The sequence below is a fragment of the Syngnathus scovelli genome, chromosome 1 (assembly GCF_024217435.2).
Source record: "Syngnathus scovelli strain Florida chromosome 1, RoL_Ssco_1.2, whole genome shotgun sequence".
Classification (NCBI taxonomy): Eukaryota; Metazoa; Chordata; class Actinopteri; order Syngnathiformes; family Syngnathidae; genus Syngnathus; species Syngnathus scovelli.
Genome location: NC_090847.1, coordinates 24469259 through 24481237, shown reverse-complemented (window position 1 = coordinate 24481237; position 11979 = coordinate 24469259). Strand labels below are relative to the sequence as shown.

General features: G+C 46.5%; 1 protein-coding gene across 6 annotated transcripts; it reads left to right on the top strand.

Annotated features, from left to right (window-relative positions):
- Window positions 1–4904: 4904 nt before the first annotated feature.
- On the top strand, window positions 4905–11684 carry LOC125992128 (H(+)/Cl(-) exchange transporter 5). Of its 6 annotated transcripts, none has more exons than XM_049760778.2 (16): window positions 4905–5043; window positions 5803–5975; window positions 6067–6166; window positions 6261–6448; window positions 6614–6736; window positions 6827–7033; window positions 7173–7253; window positions 7326–7560; window positions 7632–7807; window positions 7873–8013; window positions 8105–8291; window positions 9005–9147; window positions 9224–9373; window positions 9526–9631; window positions 9708–9924; window positions 10400–11684. In XM_049760778.2, exons 2-16 carry the CDS (start codon window positions 5844–5846, stop codon window positions 10485–10487), a joined length of 2274 nt encoding a protein of 757 aa, XP_049616735.1. In that variant the 5' UTR covers window positions 4905–5043; window positions 5803–5843; the 3' UTR covers window positions 10488–11684. The 6 variants fall into 6 exon arrangements, with proteins under 6 accessions (XP_049616735.1, XP_049616774.1, XP_049616743.1 ...); XM_049760786.1 differs by having other exon boundaries at window positions 4908–5043; window positions 5800–5975; XM_049760790.2 differs by lacking the exon at window positions 4905–5043 and adding an exon at window positions 5109–5306.
- The last annotated feature ends 295 nt before the right edge of the window (window positions 11685–11979 follow it).

The following is an 11979-nucleotide window of genomic DNA, read 5'->3' as shown; positions in this document are numbered from 1 at the left end:
CTTGCACTTTTAATCACCATCTCGAAGAACATTTAAAAGGCAGTGTGAATTGTGTTTGTTGTCACCAAGTGCTCATTGATAACCTTACGTTATTAATTAATTAATTTATTTATTTGCAGGAGGGCTTTAACCTGAAAAACAAAACAAATTCAACACAGCAGTAAATGTATCGGCAGCTGGTGGCGCCCTGCCTGATTTGTTTGTGTTGGATTTAGATTAAAATGTCTTATTTTATTCTCGATGAGCTCTGGCTATATACTGGACTGGTCCTAACATAGATCCATTTCTTGAACTGCGTATTATTATTATTATTTTTTTAATTTTCTGCTAATATCGTTTTATTTTCCGGTTAGCGCAAAGCTAACCCAAGCTTGCTCCATCCGGCAGCATCAAACAAGTTTTCAAACTAGCTTTGATGGCCATTGTACCTGTGTGACAGGTTAGCAGAGAAATAAGAAAAGAAAAATGGATGAATGGTAATTTGTTCATGTCTGTTTGTCATATCTGATTTTGGTCAGTATGTCTTCTGCTGATATGGTCAAATTGAAGTTTGTTCGCTTAGCTGTTGTTTTTTTCCTGCATGGTGCATACTTGACATCAGAAGCCGTGCACGACTTGGTTTGACAGCTCGTCTCCTCGGGCTAAAAGCCGCTTCCTTTTCACTCTTCTTACCGGCTTCTATTCAGCACAAATAAACACACACTCACATTCTGACTGTGTTCTCGTTGGCATCAGCTTGAGAGATCCGTTGGCATGGGTGGCATGTTCACCCCCGCAAAGAGTTTTGGCACTTTTTGGGAGGATGCAGGAGAGCCCTTATGTAATGGTAGAATTCCTGTTTGCAGCGCTTCCGCTGTGTGACAGCTGCTTGCTGGATTTTCCTCTCCTCGCGCTCTCACACTTCGCACACTTACTTTGACTCATACATGCTCGTGCACGCACGCACGCACACACACACACGCACGCACGCACGCACGCACACACACACCCACAGACCTACCGGCCTCTAGCACAATATTAATCTTTATGGTCGCAGCTTACATGATGGTCCTCAATGTGAGCAATGTGGACATTGAATGCTTTGACGTGTTTAAAAATACACTAGAGGGACTTCCTGCTGCTTTCTCTCCTCTATATTTGTGTGTGTGTGTGTGTGTGTGTGTTTTCCATCAAACATTCATAGCAGAACATAAGCTTCTCCAGCCGCTTTTTCCCTTCAGGACCATTTCAGACCCACGTGTCTTACATAAAGCCATTAAGGCACTATTTTTAATGGCCCTACTTTGACATCTTCAATAGAAAGAGCGACGAGTCGAATGCTGGCTAAGTGCCCCTTACTATTTCTACCCACGAGAGCTTTGTTCTATCTTTACTATTGCCCTAAGAGCACAATGCCGTACACCGCTGCGCCACCACCATCGGCGTTTGGGAATTGAATCGTCATTCTTGCAAGGAACCACCGAAACGCAGTGGTTGGGAGCGGGACTTGTACGACCAAATCAAGGCAAAAAGCTCTCAAGGTAACATTAGGAGGACAAAATGGAGGTATTGTAGGATTACATAAGAGCTATATTCCTGGTTTGTATTCCCACTGCGGAGGAATCACAAGAAGCATCACTGCATATCACATGCGCCTCATTCCAAGAAGACAAGCACACTGGGGGGGCTGGGGGGTGTTTGTTGCTTGTGCATCCATCTGGCTCCCATTCACGCTGGCCCACTTCTCCTTCAATACGCCGCGTTTGTTCCAATCTTTCCGCATTTCTTCTCCTCATGCTCCATATGTGTCATTCTCTCGCCGTCAGCCGTCCGCCCCCGGGGGCTTCTCGTTAAATGCTGCAATCTGTCTTTGTCTCTCAGGCTCAGTGCCACCGACAGCCTGCCTGATCCTGACTTTGGTTGTTCAACAAATTGTTTTTATATCCCCCCCCCCCTAAAAAAAAAAAAAAAATCATAAAAAACTGAAAATACCCAAATGTCAATTATATGGCTTGGCACATGTATATTGGGGGGGGGGGGGTCAGTGCCCCCACTGCCCCCACTGCCTCTCCCTTAGCGCCGCCACTGTTTGTAAAGCATCTGTGGGTGTAATGTCAAACCAAACACTAACTACTGAAATGGGATCAGGTAGATGAGACAAGGCAACGGATGAGCTCCTCAGAGTCTGATCGGTCATCTCCGGTGTTAGTTCAATTTGAGACGTATCAAGTGATTGCTTAGAATTCAGGGAGTGAAAAATAGCATCCTTCAGACATCATCAAAACACACTTGTCTTCCGCTTGCATCATGCCATCTCCTCTCGGCCACACGCTGGCAGGATTCCAGAGTTCCTGATACCACACCATTTGATGAACATTTACGCTAACATGTTCCCCCCCCTTCCTCTTCCTCTAGTTGACGTCTCCAAAGTCGGCCAACAGCGGCCAGGCAGCTACGGACGACAACAAAGGTGCGTAAACACAACCACATTTCTGCCAGAACATCTTCGACACCTTGGCTTTTGTGCTGTGGTTGTGAAAGTGTGGGTTACTGTTTGTAGTCGACAAATATGTTTGATTTTTTTTTTTTTGAGAAGGACAACTGTCATCAGGATTTGTAAGGACATGGCTAATTGAGAAAAGATTGTGTTTGATTTGGACAAATTTAAGTGAGCTCCTCTTTCTGGTCGCTCCCCATGCAGAGAAGGCCTCGGCAGCGAAGCCTCAGGAGCAGGAGGAGGAGGTTGACATTGACCTGGAGGCGCCGGAAACGGAGAAGGCGGCGCTGGCCATCCAAAACCAGTTCAGGCGTTTCCAGAAGAAAAAGAAATAGAGACTGCCACAATGGGAGACTAAAAATATCAAACGAAAAACAAACAAAAAAACAACAAAATGGATGTACAGAAATTTTAGGGTGGGTGGGGTTATTATTTAACTGTTGAGGGTTTTTTGCTATTATTTGCAAAGTATCAGAGGTTTTTTTTTTTTTTTTGCATGAGATTGAGCGGAGGCACCCGGGTACCAAAAAAAAAAAAAAAAAATGCAACTCAGGAGCACATCCCGGAGATGGCCGCGGCTCAGAACGCACAAAAGCAAACACAGACGACAAAAGATAAGCACACTCGGTCGGCGTCCGGTTTCACGACGACCAAGTTGACAGAGGTGACAGTTGTCCCTTGTGTCTCAGACGGGACGGACATGGAAAGTGCAGCCCAATGTATTTGAATCTTTCCCCGGTCATTAGATCCGAGGTGTCACTAGCACTGACGTCAGCCTCTTAACTTTGGTAACTTGAACTCCTCACGCCGGCATTGTGTTACTTTGGCGCCTGCCAGCTTGAACGTCCGTCCGTTAGCTCGTCACCTTCAGGACATCGACAGGGACAAACCAGGACAAAAGTCGGCCTAGATTCCAAGCACACGGTGCCACCTTGCGACGCTTCGCTAACTGCTAAAAAGAGCCTAATTAGTCCATTATTATTGGAATGTAACCTCGTTTCTATTTCCAGACAGCCAGGCACCATTTCCTCCTTTTTCCTCCTCGGGTACCCTTGAGTTGTTCTATTCGACACACCCTTCCTTGTTGCTCTACTCGCTTTCTTTGTTGTTCTTTGTATCGGCGAACATTTAAGTCTGAATTTGCATCACTAAGTGTTTCGGGCTGTGCTTGAAATCGCCGCGTATGACAATCCCCGGAAAAAGATTCAAATGAGTTTAAAGAGGACAAATGCAATTAGGGCAAGATTATGTTAGACGAATCGAGATGATAATTGAATTGACAATTGAATTTGTCCCCGCAAAAAGTCGCTGCCGTAGTTTGTTTGCACACATGGAAGGTCAAACTTAGCGCATTAGCACGTGAGCATGCGATTCCAAACACAGCCAAGCTAACGATGGATGTCCTCTACAGTGTTTCTTCACATGACTGCTGTTTTTATTTGTTGAAATGCTTTGTGTATTATTCCTATTCTGGAGGCATGTGACGTCCACAACACTTTTCTTTTTGTGCACTCAATAAAATCTGCTGCATTTGGCATTCCAGTCGTGTTGCTGTCTGCCTTTTGTGCGTTTGCTCAGAAGGAAGTCAAAGTATACCAGAATGATCCTCTTCCAGAGGAGCTGGCTCCGTTCTCATCACCGCCAAGCTCACCTGGGAGGTGACCCGTCAAGAGGAAAAGCATTACCAGAAGGGGAGGATGCTCTATTCGTTTGAAAAACACACATTGATAGTTTCTACTGTCCAAATTTATTTGATGAGAATGTTGACCAAGGCTGTATCCGGCTGCTGCACTCGACCTAATATGAGGAGGTGCCGATAACCAGTGGCAGGCCTGAGCAATTTAGTGCCCTAGGCAAGGTTTTACCTGGCCGTGGTCGTGGTGCGCAGCGTATACACCACGCAGACTCGTGGAAAAGTCTAAACTTTTTGGAAAAGGGCATGCAAGAAAGTTTGATACAAAAATCCCACCTGTCTTTAAAAAGTAATTTTTGGGGAAAAGTGCATGCAAGAAGGTTTAATACAAAACTCCCACCTGTCTTTAAAAAGTCAATTTTTTTGAAAAGTGCACGCAAGAACGTTTGATACAAAAATCCCACCGGTCTTTTGGCAGAAAAGTGCATGCAAGAACGTTTGATACAAAAATCCCACCTGTCTTTTAGCAAAAAAATAAAAGTCAATTTTTTGAAAAGTGCACGCAAGAAAGTTCGATCCAAAAACCCCACCTGTCTGCAAAAAATAAAAAAGGTCAATCAATTTGATAGAAAAGTGCATGCAAAAACGTTACATCCATTCATCTCAATCTGTTTGTTGTGTGACGAGTGAAATGGCCCGCAATACATCGCCCCGTTGGCCCAGAAGATGGCGCCGCGCGCGCGCTTCATCGACATCCAGCTTATTCTTACACTCCAACACAGTAGATGGCGGTAATGTATCTTGAAGCTGTTGCCCCGCCGTAAAACAAAACAAAACAAAGAAGAAAAAGAAGACCTGATTCTTATATCGCGATGCAAGCAGATGATCTTCTTTCAAAGCAGACTCCAGGCAAACGATTATTTCGCAGAATGACGTGAGTAGTATTTTTCAAACAAATACATATACGTCAATACTTGAGGTTATTGTAGCGCGATATACGTCTCGTACGTAGCTTAATGGTTCACGGTGGTACTCTGGAGAAAACAGCAAAACGACTTCAAGTTGGTGACCTTTTACAACCACAAGCAAGGCAAACAACACCATGAAAACATTTTCATCGTTTTTTTCCCACTCTTTTCGTGGCAACCTCAAGTAGCGAGCAGGTGGATCGGCCACTTCTTTAGGGACAACAAGGAGGTAGACGCTATTTTGGTTTTGTGCTGTTAGTGGAAGAGGCAAACATATTAAAAGCGATCACTTCGACAGTTGAAGGAAACCCACATCTTTTGTTGGTGTTGTTGTTGTTGTTGGCACGAGAGTCAGACGAGAACGTTCAATGTCAAAAAGTTTAACGTCCTTTCATGTTCAAAACCCGTCATCAGTCGTCACCAAAATGTATTTTCACGTATCTACTCATGCCCACATCGAATATCTGAAAGTGGACATAAGTAGAGATGTCCACATGCAATTTGATGACAGTTGACATAGATATGAAGGATGAACCTGAACACGTCAGTACTCAGCCACCAAGGCTCAATTTTTCCATCAACTTGAAAACTTAACTTGTTGTGACACAGTTCTACTTGTGCACGGAATTGTCTGATTGGTGAGGACAATCAGCCTTCCATAGCAAAGTTAACTTAAAGAACGTAAGCACAATGATCATTATTATCGCCCTCCATGGCTCCAGCAGGAGTTTCCACAGAAGAGCACGGTGGCGGCGCCGGTGGATCCATGAACGGCGGTGGTGTGGGGAAGCCGGCAGACCCCAAGGAGGACCCGCTGCTGGGGTTGGGTAGCTTCGAGGACTTCAACACCATCGACTGGATCCGGGAGAAGAGCAAGGGTCGCGACAGGCATCAAAAAGTACCATCTGCCCTATTTTTTCGTCTTGTAGGTGCTTTGTTGACATGGTGGCTGACTTTGTGGCTCTTGTTTTGTTTGTGTGTTTGTTTAGATTAGCAACAAAAGGAAGGAGTCGCTGTCAGCTTTGTTGCTCAGCATCAGCTACGCCTTCTCGGGATGGCTGCTCATGCTTCTGGTAGGCCTTATGTCAGGTTCGTACGCGTGGTCGTTACCTCCATCAAGTTCACATCACATTCACGTCAGTGTAGACTAAAATGCTTTTTTTGTTTGTTTTGGCCTTGGCAGGCGCAGTGGCAGCTGGCATCGACTTTATGACCCGCTGGCTGTCGGACATGAAGGACGGCGTGTGTTTGACGAGCTTCTGGTCCAACCATGGACACTGCTGTGCCACCTCTCGCCAGAACACCTTTCTGGAGCGTGAGCGCTGTCCAAAGTGGCAGAGCTGGTCTCTGCTTATCACTGGGACATCCCAGGTAATGGAGCATCTCTGCAAATGAGACAAACAATGCTTACCCTCAGTCATAAATGTGCCGACACAACGAGAACGAGGGAGGGGGGGCACAGACAGACGAGCCTGCGGTTTCAGAGTTTTGTAATTCAAGCCAAAGATCTTGTGTGTTTGTGCATGTGTGTGTCAGGGTGCATTTGCCTACACCGTGGACTACCTGATGTACATGTTCTGGGCTCTTCTCTTTGCCTTCCTGGCCGTGGTGCTAGTCCGGGCTTTTGCTCCGTACGCAAGGGGCTCCGGAATCCCTGAGGTGAGTCGACTCTTGGTCTCACTTTTGTCGAAACGCTCACCTGTGGCTGTTTTTTTCCCTGTCTGCTTTAATGTGACTTTGGTCTTCCAGATTAAAACCATCCTGAGCGGTTTCCGTGTCCGAGGCTATTTGGGCAAGGGCACGCTGATCATAAAGACGATGGCGCTGGTGTTGGCTGTGTCATCTGGGCTCAGCCTGGGCAAGGAAGGGCCGCTGATCCATGTGGCTTGCTGCTGCGCCAACATCCTTTGTCACTACTTCACCAAATTCCGCCTGAACGAGGCCAAGCGGAGAGAGGTGTCAAAAATGATACTTGGACATAGCGCTAGCCATAAATTGGGCCTCGGTCAAATCATCCATCAATTTATTCAACTTCTTTTGTTTCACGGCAACTATTTCATGGTCATTGTTTGCAAACTAACCGTTTTTTTCGCAGGCGCTGTCTGCAGCCGTGGCCGTGGGCTTGTCGGTGGCATTCGAAGCTCCGATCGGTGGCGCCCTGTTCAGCTTGGAGGACGTGAGCCTCACCGGCGCCTTCTGAACAAGCGAGGTGTGCCCTCGTGCTAAATATGTCGGTTGCTTGTTGCAGGTGACTTACTACTTCTCCCTGAAAACTTTGTGCCGTTCGTTTTTCGCCGCCCTGGTGGCCGTCTTCACGCTGCACTCCATCAACCCATCCGTCAGCGGCCACCACGGTCCGTTCAATGTGAACTTCCACGCTGGCTGGCACCCTGTAGAGCTGGTGCCCTTCATCCTCTTGGGCGTATTTGGAGGCCTGTGGGGGGCGCTCTTCATCAAAGCCAACCTTGCGTGGTGCCGCACACGTGAGAGCTTCCACGTGCTGGTGTACGTGCGAGAGAGTTGCTAAGCACGTGCCCGTGTCCGTCCCCCGCAGATAATTCGACACGTCTGGGCCGTTACCCGGTGATAGAGGTCCTGTTGGTGACGGCGCTGACCGCCTTGTTGGCCTTCCCAAACGTCTACACCAGGATGAGCGGAGAGGAGCTCATTTCCAAACTCTTCGATGATTGCTCGCTGTTCAATTCCTCGCAGCTCTGCGGACACCAACAGGTTGGCGTGCTCTGTGCCTGTCTTTGCTGCGGCTGGCTGATTCAGTGCTTGCGTACGCCCATCAGCCTACCAACACGTCCCAAACCGGCACAGGCAAAGATGTGGCACAATGGCCAGCTGAAGAAGGTCTACGCATGGCTTCGTGGCAGCTGGCTCTGGCCTTGCCCTTCAAAATGATCACCACCATCGGCACGTTTGGCATCAAGGTCTTCTGCGCACACAGGCGCGCACCCACATGCATTTTTTTTTCCTCCAACAAAATGTGAATTCATGGTCACGTTTGTGTGTGCGCTGTAGGTTCCTTCGGGCGTGTTCATTCCAAGCATGGCGGTGGGGGCCATTGCGGGACGGCTGCTGGGCGTGGCCATGAAGCAGCTGGCCTACTACCATCACGACTGGTTGCTCTTCCGAGGCTGGTGCTCGCCTCGCTCCGAATGCATTGCCCCGGCCCTCTATGCTGTAGTGGGCGCCACCGCCTGCCTCGGTAAGACAACCTGCCTGATCTTAACGGTTGTAAGGACTGGAAAAGGGATAAGCAAGTCCATTTATGGGCCTTGACACTTGTTGACACTTCAACCTCGGTCGGTGTTTCGAAACTCCAAGTCAGACCGGATACAGGTTTCAGCCACTAGAGAGCGCTGCTTTGTCTCGTGTGCTGACATGCCTTGGCTTTGAATGCGAGATGAACTTTTGTCAGCTCACCCGCTCTCACAAGACAGCCCGCATGACGAGCGTACAAGAAAAAGTAGAAAAATTACAGGCTATAACTCTTTTTATTTTCAGTCATTTAATAATACAAATGGTCACTGTTTACATATCACAAGATATCGCACTTCACAAATGAATTTTAAATGTAGAAAAAAATAGTTTTTCAAATTTCAAGTTTTCAGCAATATGTGAGATTTTGTTGCTTTGCTTATGTTGCTCGACAGCTTACTGATTTCCAGACATGAACATTCCAGTTTGTTTTTTGCTGTTCCGCAGTCTGGCAGATTTTTTTGTTTTTTTATGCTCGTTGCTGTTTTTCAATACTGTACATAAAGTGTTTTTCCTTGCTTTTGCTCTTTCGCAACATTTGTTTTTTTTCTGCACACAAGGTGGAGTTGCTGTGGAAGCCTCAATATTTTGTCTCCTTCACTTCTGTAATTATCCCGCAAGGTCAAAGGTCCCTTCTAAGACGCACCTTCGTATTTGCAGGTGGCGTCACGCGTGTGACCGTGTCCCTGGTAGTGATCATGTTTGAGCTGACGGGAAAACGGGAGCACGTCATCCCGCTCATGGCCGCCGCCTTGACCAGCAAATGCGTAGCCGACATATTTGGACGGGTGGGAATCGACGAGGTGAGGCGTGCGTGCGTGCGTGCGTGCGTGCGTGACGTTCAAGCTGCAAGTCCAAGTTTGCCTGTGTTCTCATCAGGCGCTCATCCGCCTCAGAGGTTACCCGTTCCTGGAGCCCAAAGTGGACCTTGAGCACAGCAGCTTGGCCAAGGACGTGATGAGGCCCACAAAGTCGGACCCCGACCTGGTCGTGCTCACGCAGGACGGCATGACGCTGGGCCAGGTGGAGGTATGCACTCACGCAGACAGAGACAGACTTGAAGCTAGTCTTAAAGTACCGGACGCTTGCTCAGCTGGAATATAAAGTGTCATTTTATTTTATATTGAGTGTACTTAATTATTGATATTGCGTTGACCTTGAATGACTTTGTCGGTGGGTAGGCGCTAGTGACGAGCACATGTTTCAGCGGCTTTCCGGTGGTCGTCTCCCGGCAGTCCAAGAGGTTGCTGGGATTCGTGCTCCGAAGCGATCTCCTCATAGCCATAGGTATGTGTGCGCGCATGTCCAGGTGTCCACTTTGGCTAGAAATGAAGTCACTTGGTGCTCTCTCGCTTCCATCCAGATAATGCTCGTCAGTGGCAGAAGGGTGTGGTCAGCGCATCCCAGGTGCTTTTTAGACAGCACGTCCCCACCCAGCCTCCCGAAGCCCCCCCTTATATCCTCCTCCGGGACATCTTGGACCTTAGCCCCTTCACCATCTCTGACCGCACGCCCATGAGCATCACTGTTGACATCTTCCGCAAACTGGGCTTGCGACAATGCTTGGTCACCCGCAACAGGTAAGAGAACCCCCCAATATGGTAAAACCTGACTGCTCACATTCTCACGTACTTGGCCAATCCGAGAGTTCAGTGCCATCAGGCTTGCGTGTTGTGAAATAAGAATGCAACATTCCAAGATGGCTTGTGTACTTTTGCTCTGTTTTGGCTCTCGACCAACATGATTCTTTTTGCGTATGAGTATTTTTATGTTGCAAATTCCATTTACAGTTATGGAACGCGAGTTGTGTATATTTCATTTCTCTTGTTTATTTTCTGGAGTCAGTCATAGAAATGATCTGATCCACGCGAGGTGCGGAAGTTGAAGCTCTAATTGTCGTCATAGCTCCCCCTGAAGCAGTTTAGCGTTTTGAGTCGGCGTGGTTCGTGTTGTTACAAGTTGCCCGTCACACTTGACTTGCTGTTCCATGACCTCCTGTGTTGTGTGGTCTGGCCTCATTCAGCTTGTCCTTTGTCTCCTGTTTGTGTGGCTTAGGAAGCTTCTGGGCATTATCACCAAAAAGGATACCATCAAATACATGATGCAGCTAGCCAACAGAGACCCCAACTCCCATCTCAAGTGAATGCTTGGATCCAGTACTACTCTTTTTTTTTTTTTTCATTTTTTTTTTTTCACCTCACACAAAAGTGACAACAACGTGATCCGTTTGGAAGTCTGGCACCTGAACAAAAAGGAAATGTCACGTGGAAGCAGGCAGGGCCTCTGGAATATTTCACATCTGCTCCATTTTTTGTTGTTGTTGTCATCCTTCCGTGCGAAGGAGTGCGCAGCTTCCGCCTCCTCATCCAGCCCGCAGAGGATTTGTAAGCCGATAGAAGAATGCAGGACGTCAGAGCAGATAATGTTTGCGAATCTTTGTGCCTGCCCTGTGCCTGTCGGACGAGGCCAAACAGAGTGCTCCGAGTCGGGCCTGATGGATTGCCCCTCCCTCCTCCCCCCAAGCTGCCGATGCCTTCAGTGTGAGAAAGACCGAGTCGAGGGAACAAATAAAGAACAGAAATCATGTCGAATATGTTCAACAGTTCACCCTACTAAATTATTTCTCTGACTTCATTTGATGTCTAACGCGGTTCACAAAATATCAACCTTGTGAATGATTGTAATGAGGCGTAATGGCCAGCAGGTGTCAGGAGTGCCCTGGATAAGAGCATACAGAGTACTCTGTGTTAGAATAAGCCAACGATGTGGGAATAAGTGGTCTCGTTATTGGCAGTTATCAGAGCAAGTGTACCGCGCGATTACAAAATGGCGGAAAAGGCACAGAGATACTCAGTCACTCACAGTCGAGGTAAGCCTAAACTTCCTCTCATGTTTTTAGTAATGTCCTTCAACTTTTAGTAACTTCAAAATGACTAATTCTTTATAAGATCTTTTGCCACTCGTATGTACTGTACATATTGCACACTAAAGTTAATCGCTATGTGAGTTAGCGGAGAGAAATAAACTGGATTAAAGAACAAACGGTGGTAAACAAATGTCAATGCAAGTCTGAAATGCAGAAAATATGTTCATGTGTGTGTGTTACTGCAACACAACTGTTTTTCGGGTAACGTACATGTTTCCATACATTAGCTGATAGGACAAGGAAAAGCAAAATGATATTCTTGACTTAATTTTGGAATAAGTAAATGTATTTGTATGGTATTTTTTAAGTTGTAAAGGTCATGCTAAGGCCAAAGGTCTAGAAAGGGCTGGCTGGTGTCATGCAGTCTGGGAACTATATAGAATCCCCCATCTCAATAAATGAACTTAAAACATTTTTTGGCACCACCTTTTTTTGTCCATAAATATTTGGACAATATTAAAATTTTAAATAAGATACTTGAAAATACATTGCTTCATAATTGCCTCTTCTGATTTTTTCTTTGTTTTTTGAAAAAAAAAATACTGTTTATATATTTGAGTTGTTATAAAAGCAGGAAATATTGGTATCAAAGTGTAACTTGAAATATATCCTTTCAAAAAATCCCTCAATTTTGTGCACACTGTCTTCCATGGCCATCTTTAATCCTACTTGTATAATTCAACTACCTGGTGGGATTCAGTGAAATGTT

Excerpts from the sequence above, each read along its gene's own strand:
- LOC125992128 (XM_049760778.2), top strand. The coding sequence starts at position 5,844 with ATGAACGGCGGTGGTGTGGGGAAGCCGGCAGACCCCAAGGAGGACCCG. Across the intron at positions 7,254-7,325 it reads CCCTGTTCAGCTTGGAGGAC|GTGACTTACTACTTCTCCCT; the intron begins GTGAGCCTCACC and ends TGCTTGTTGCAG. Across the intron at positions 7,808-7,872 it reads AGCTCTGCGGACACCAACAG|CCTACCAACACGTCCCAAAC; the intron begins GTTGGCGTGCTC and ends TACGCCCATCAG.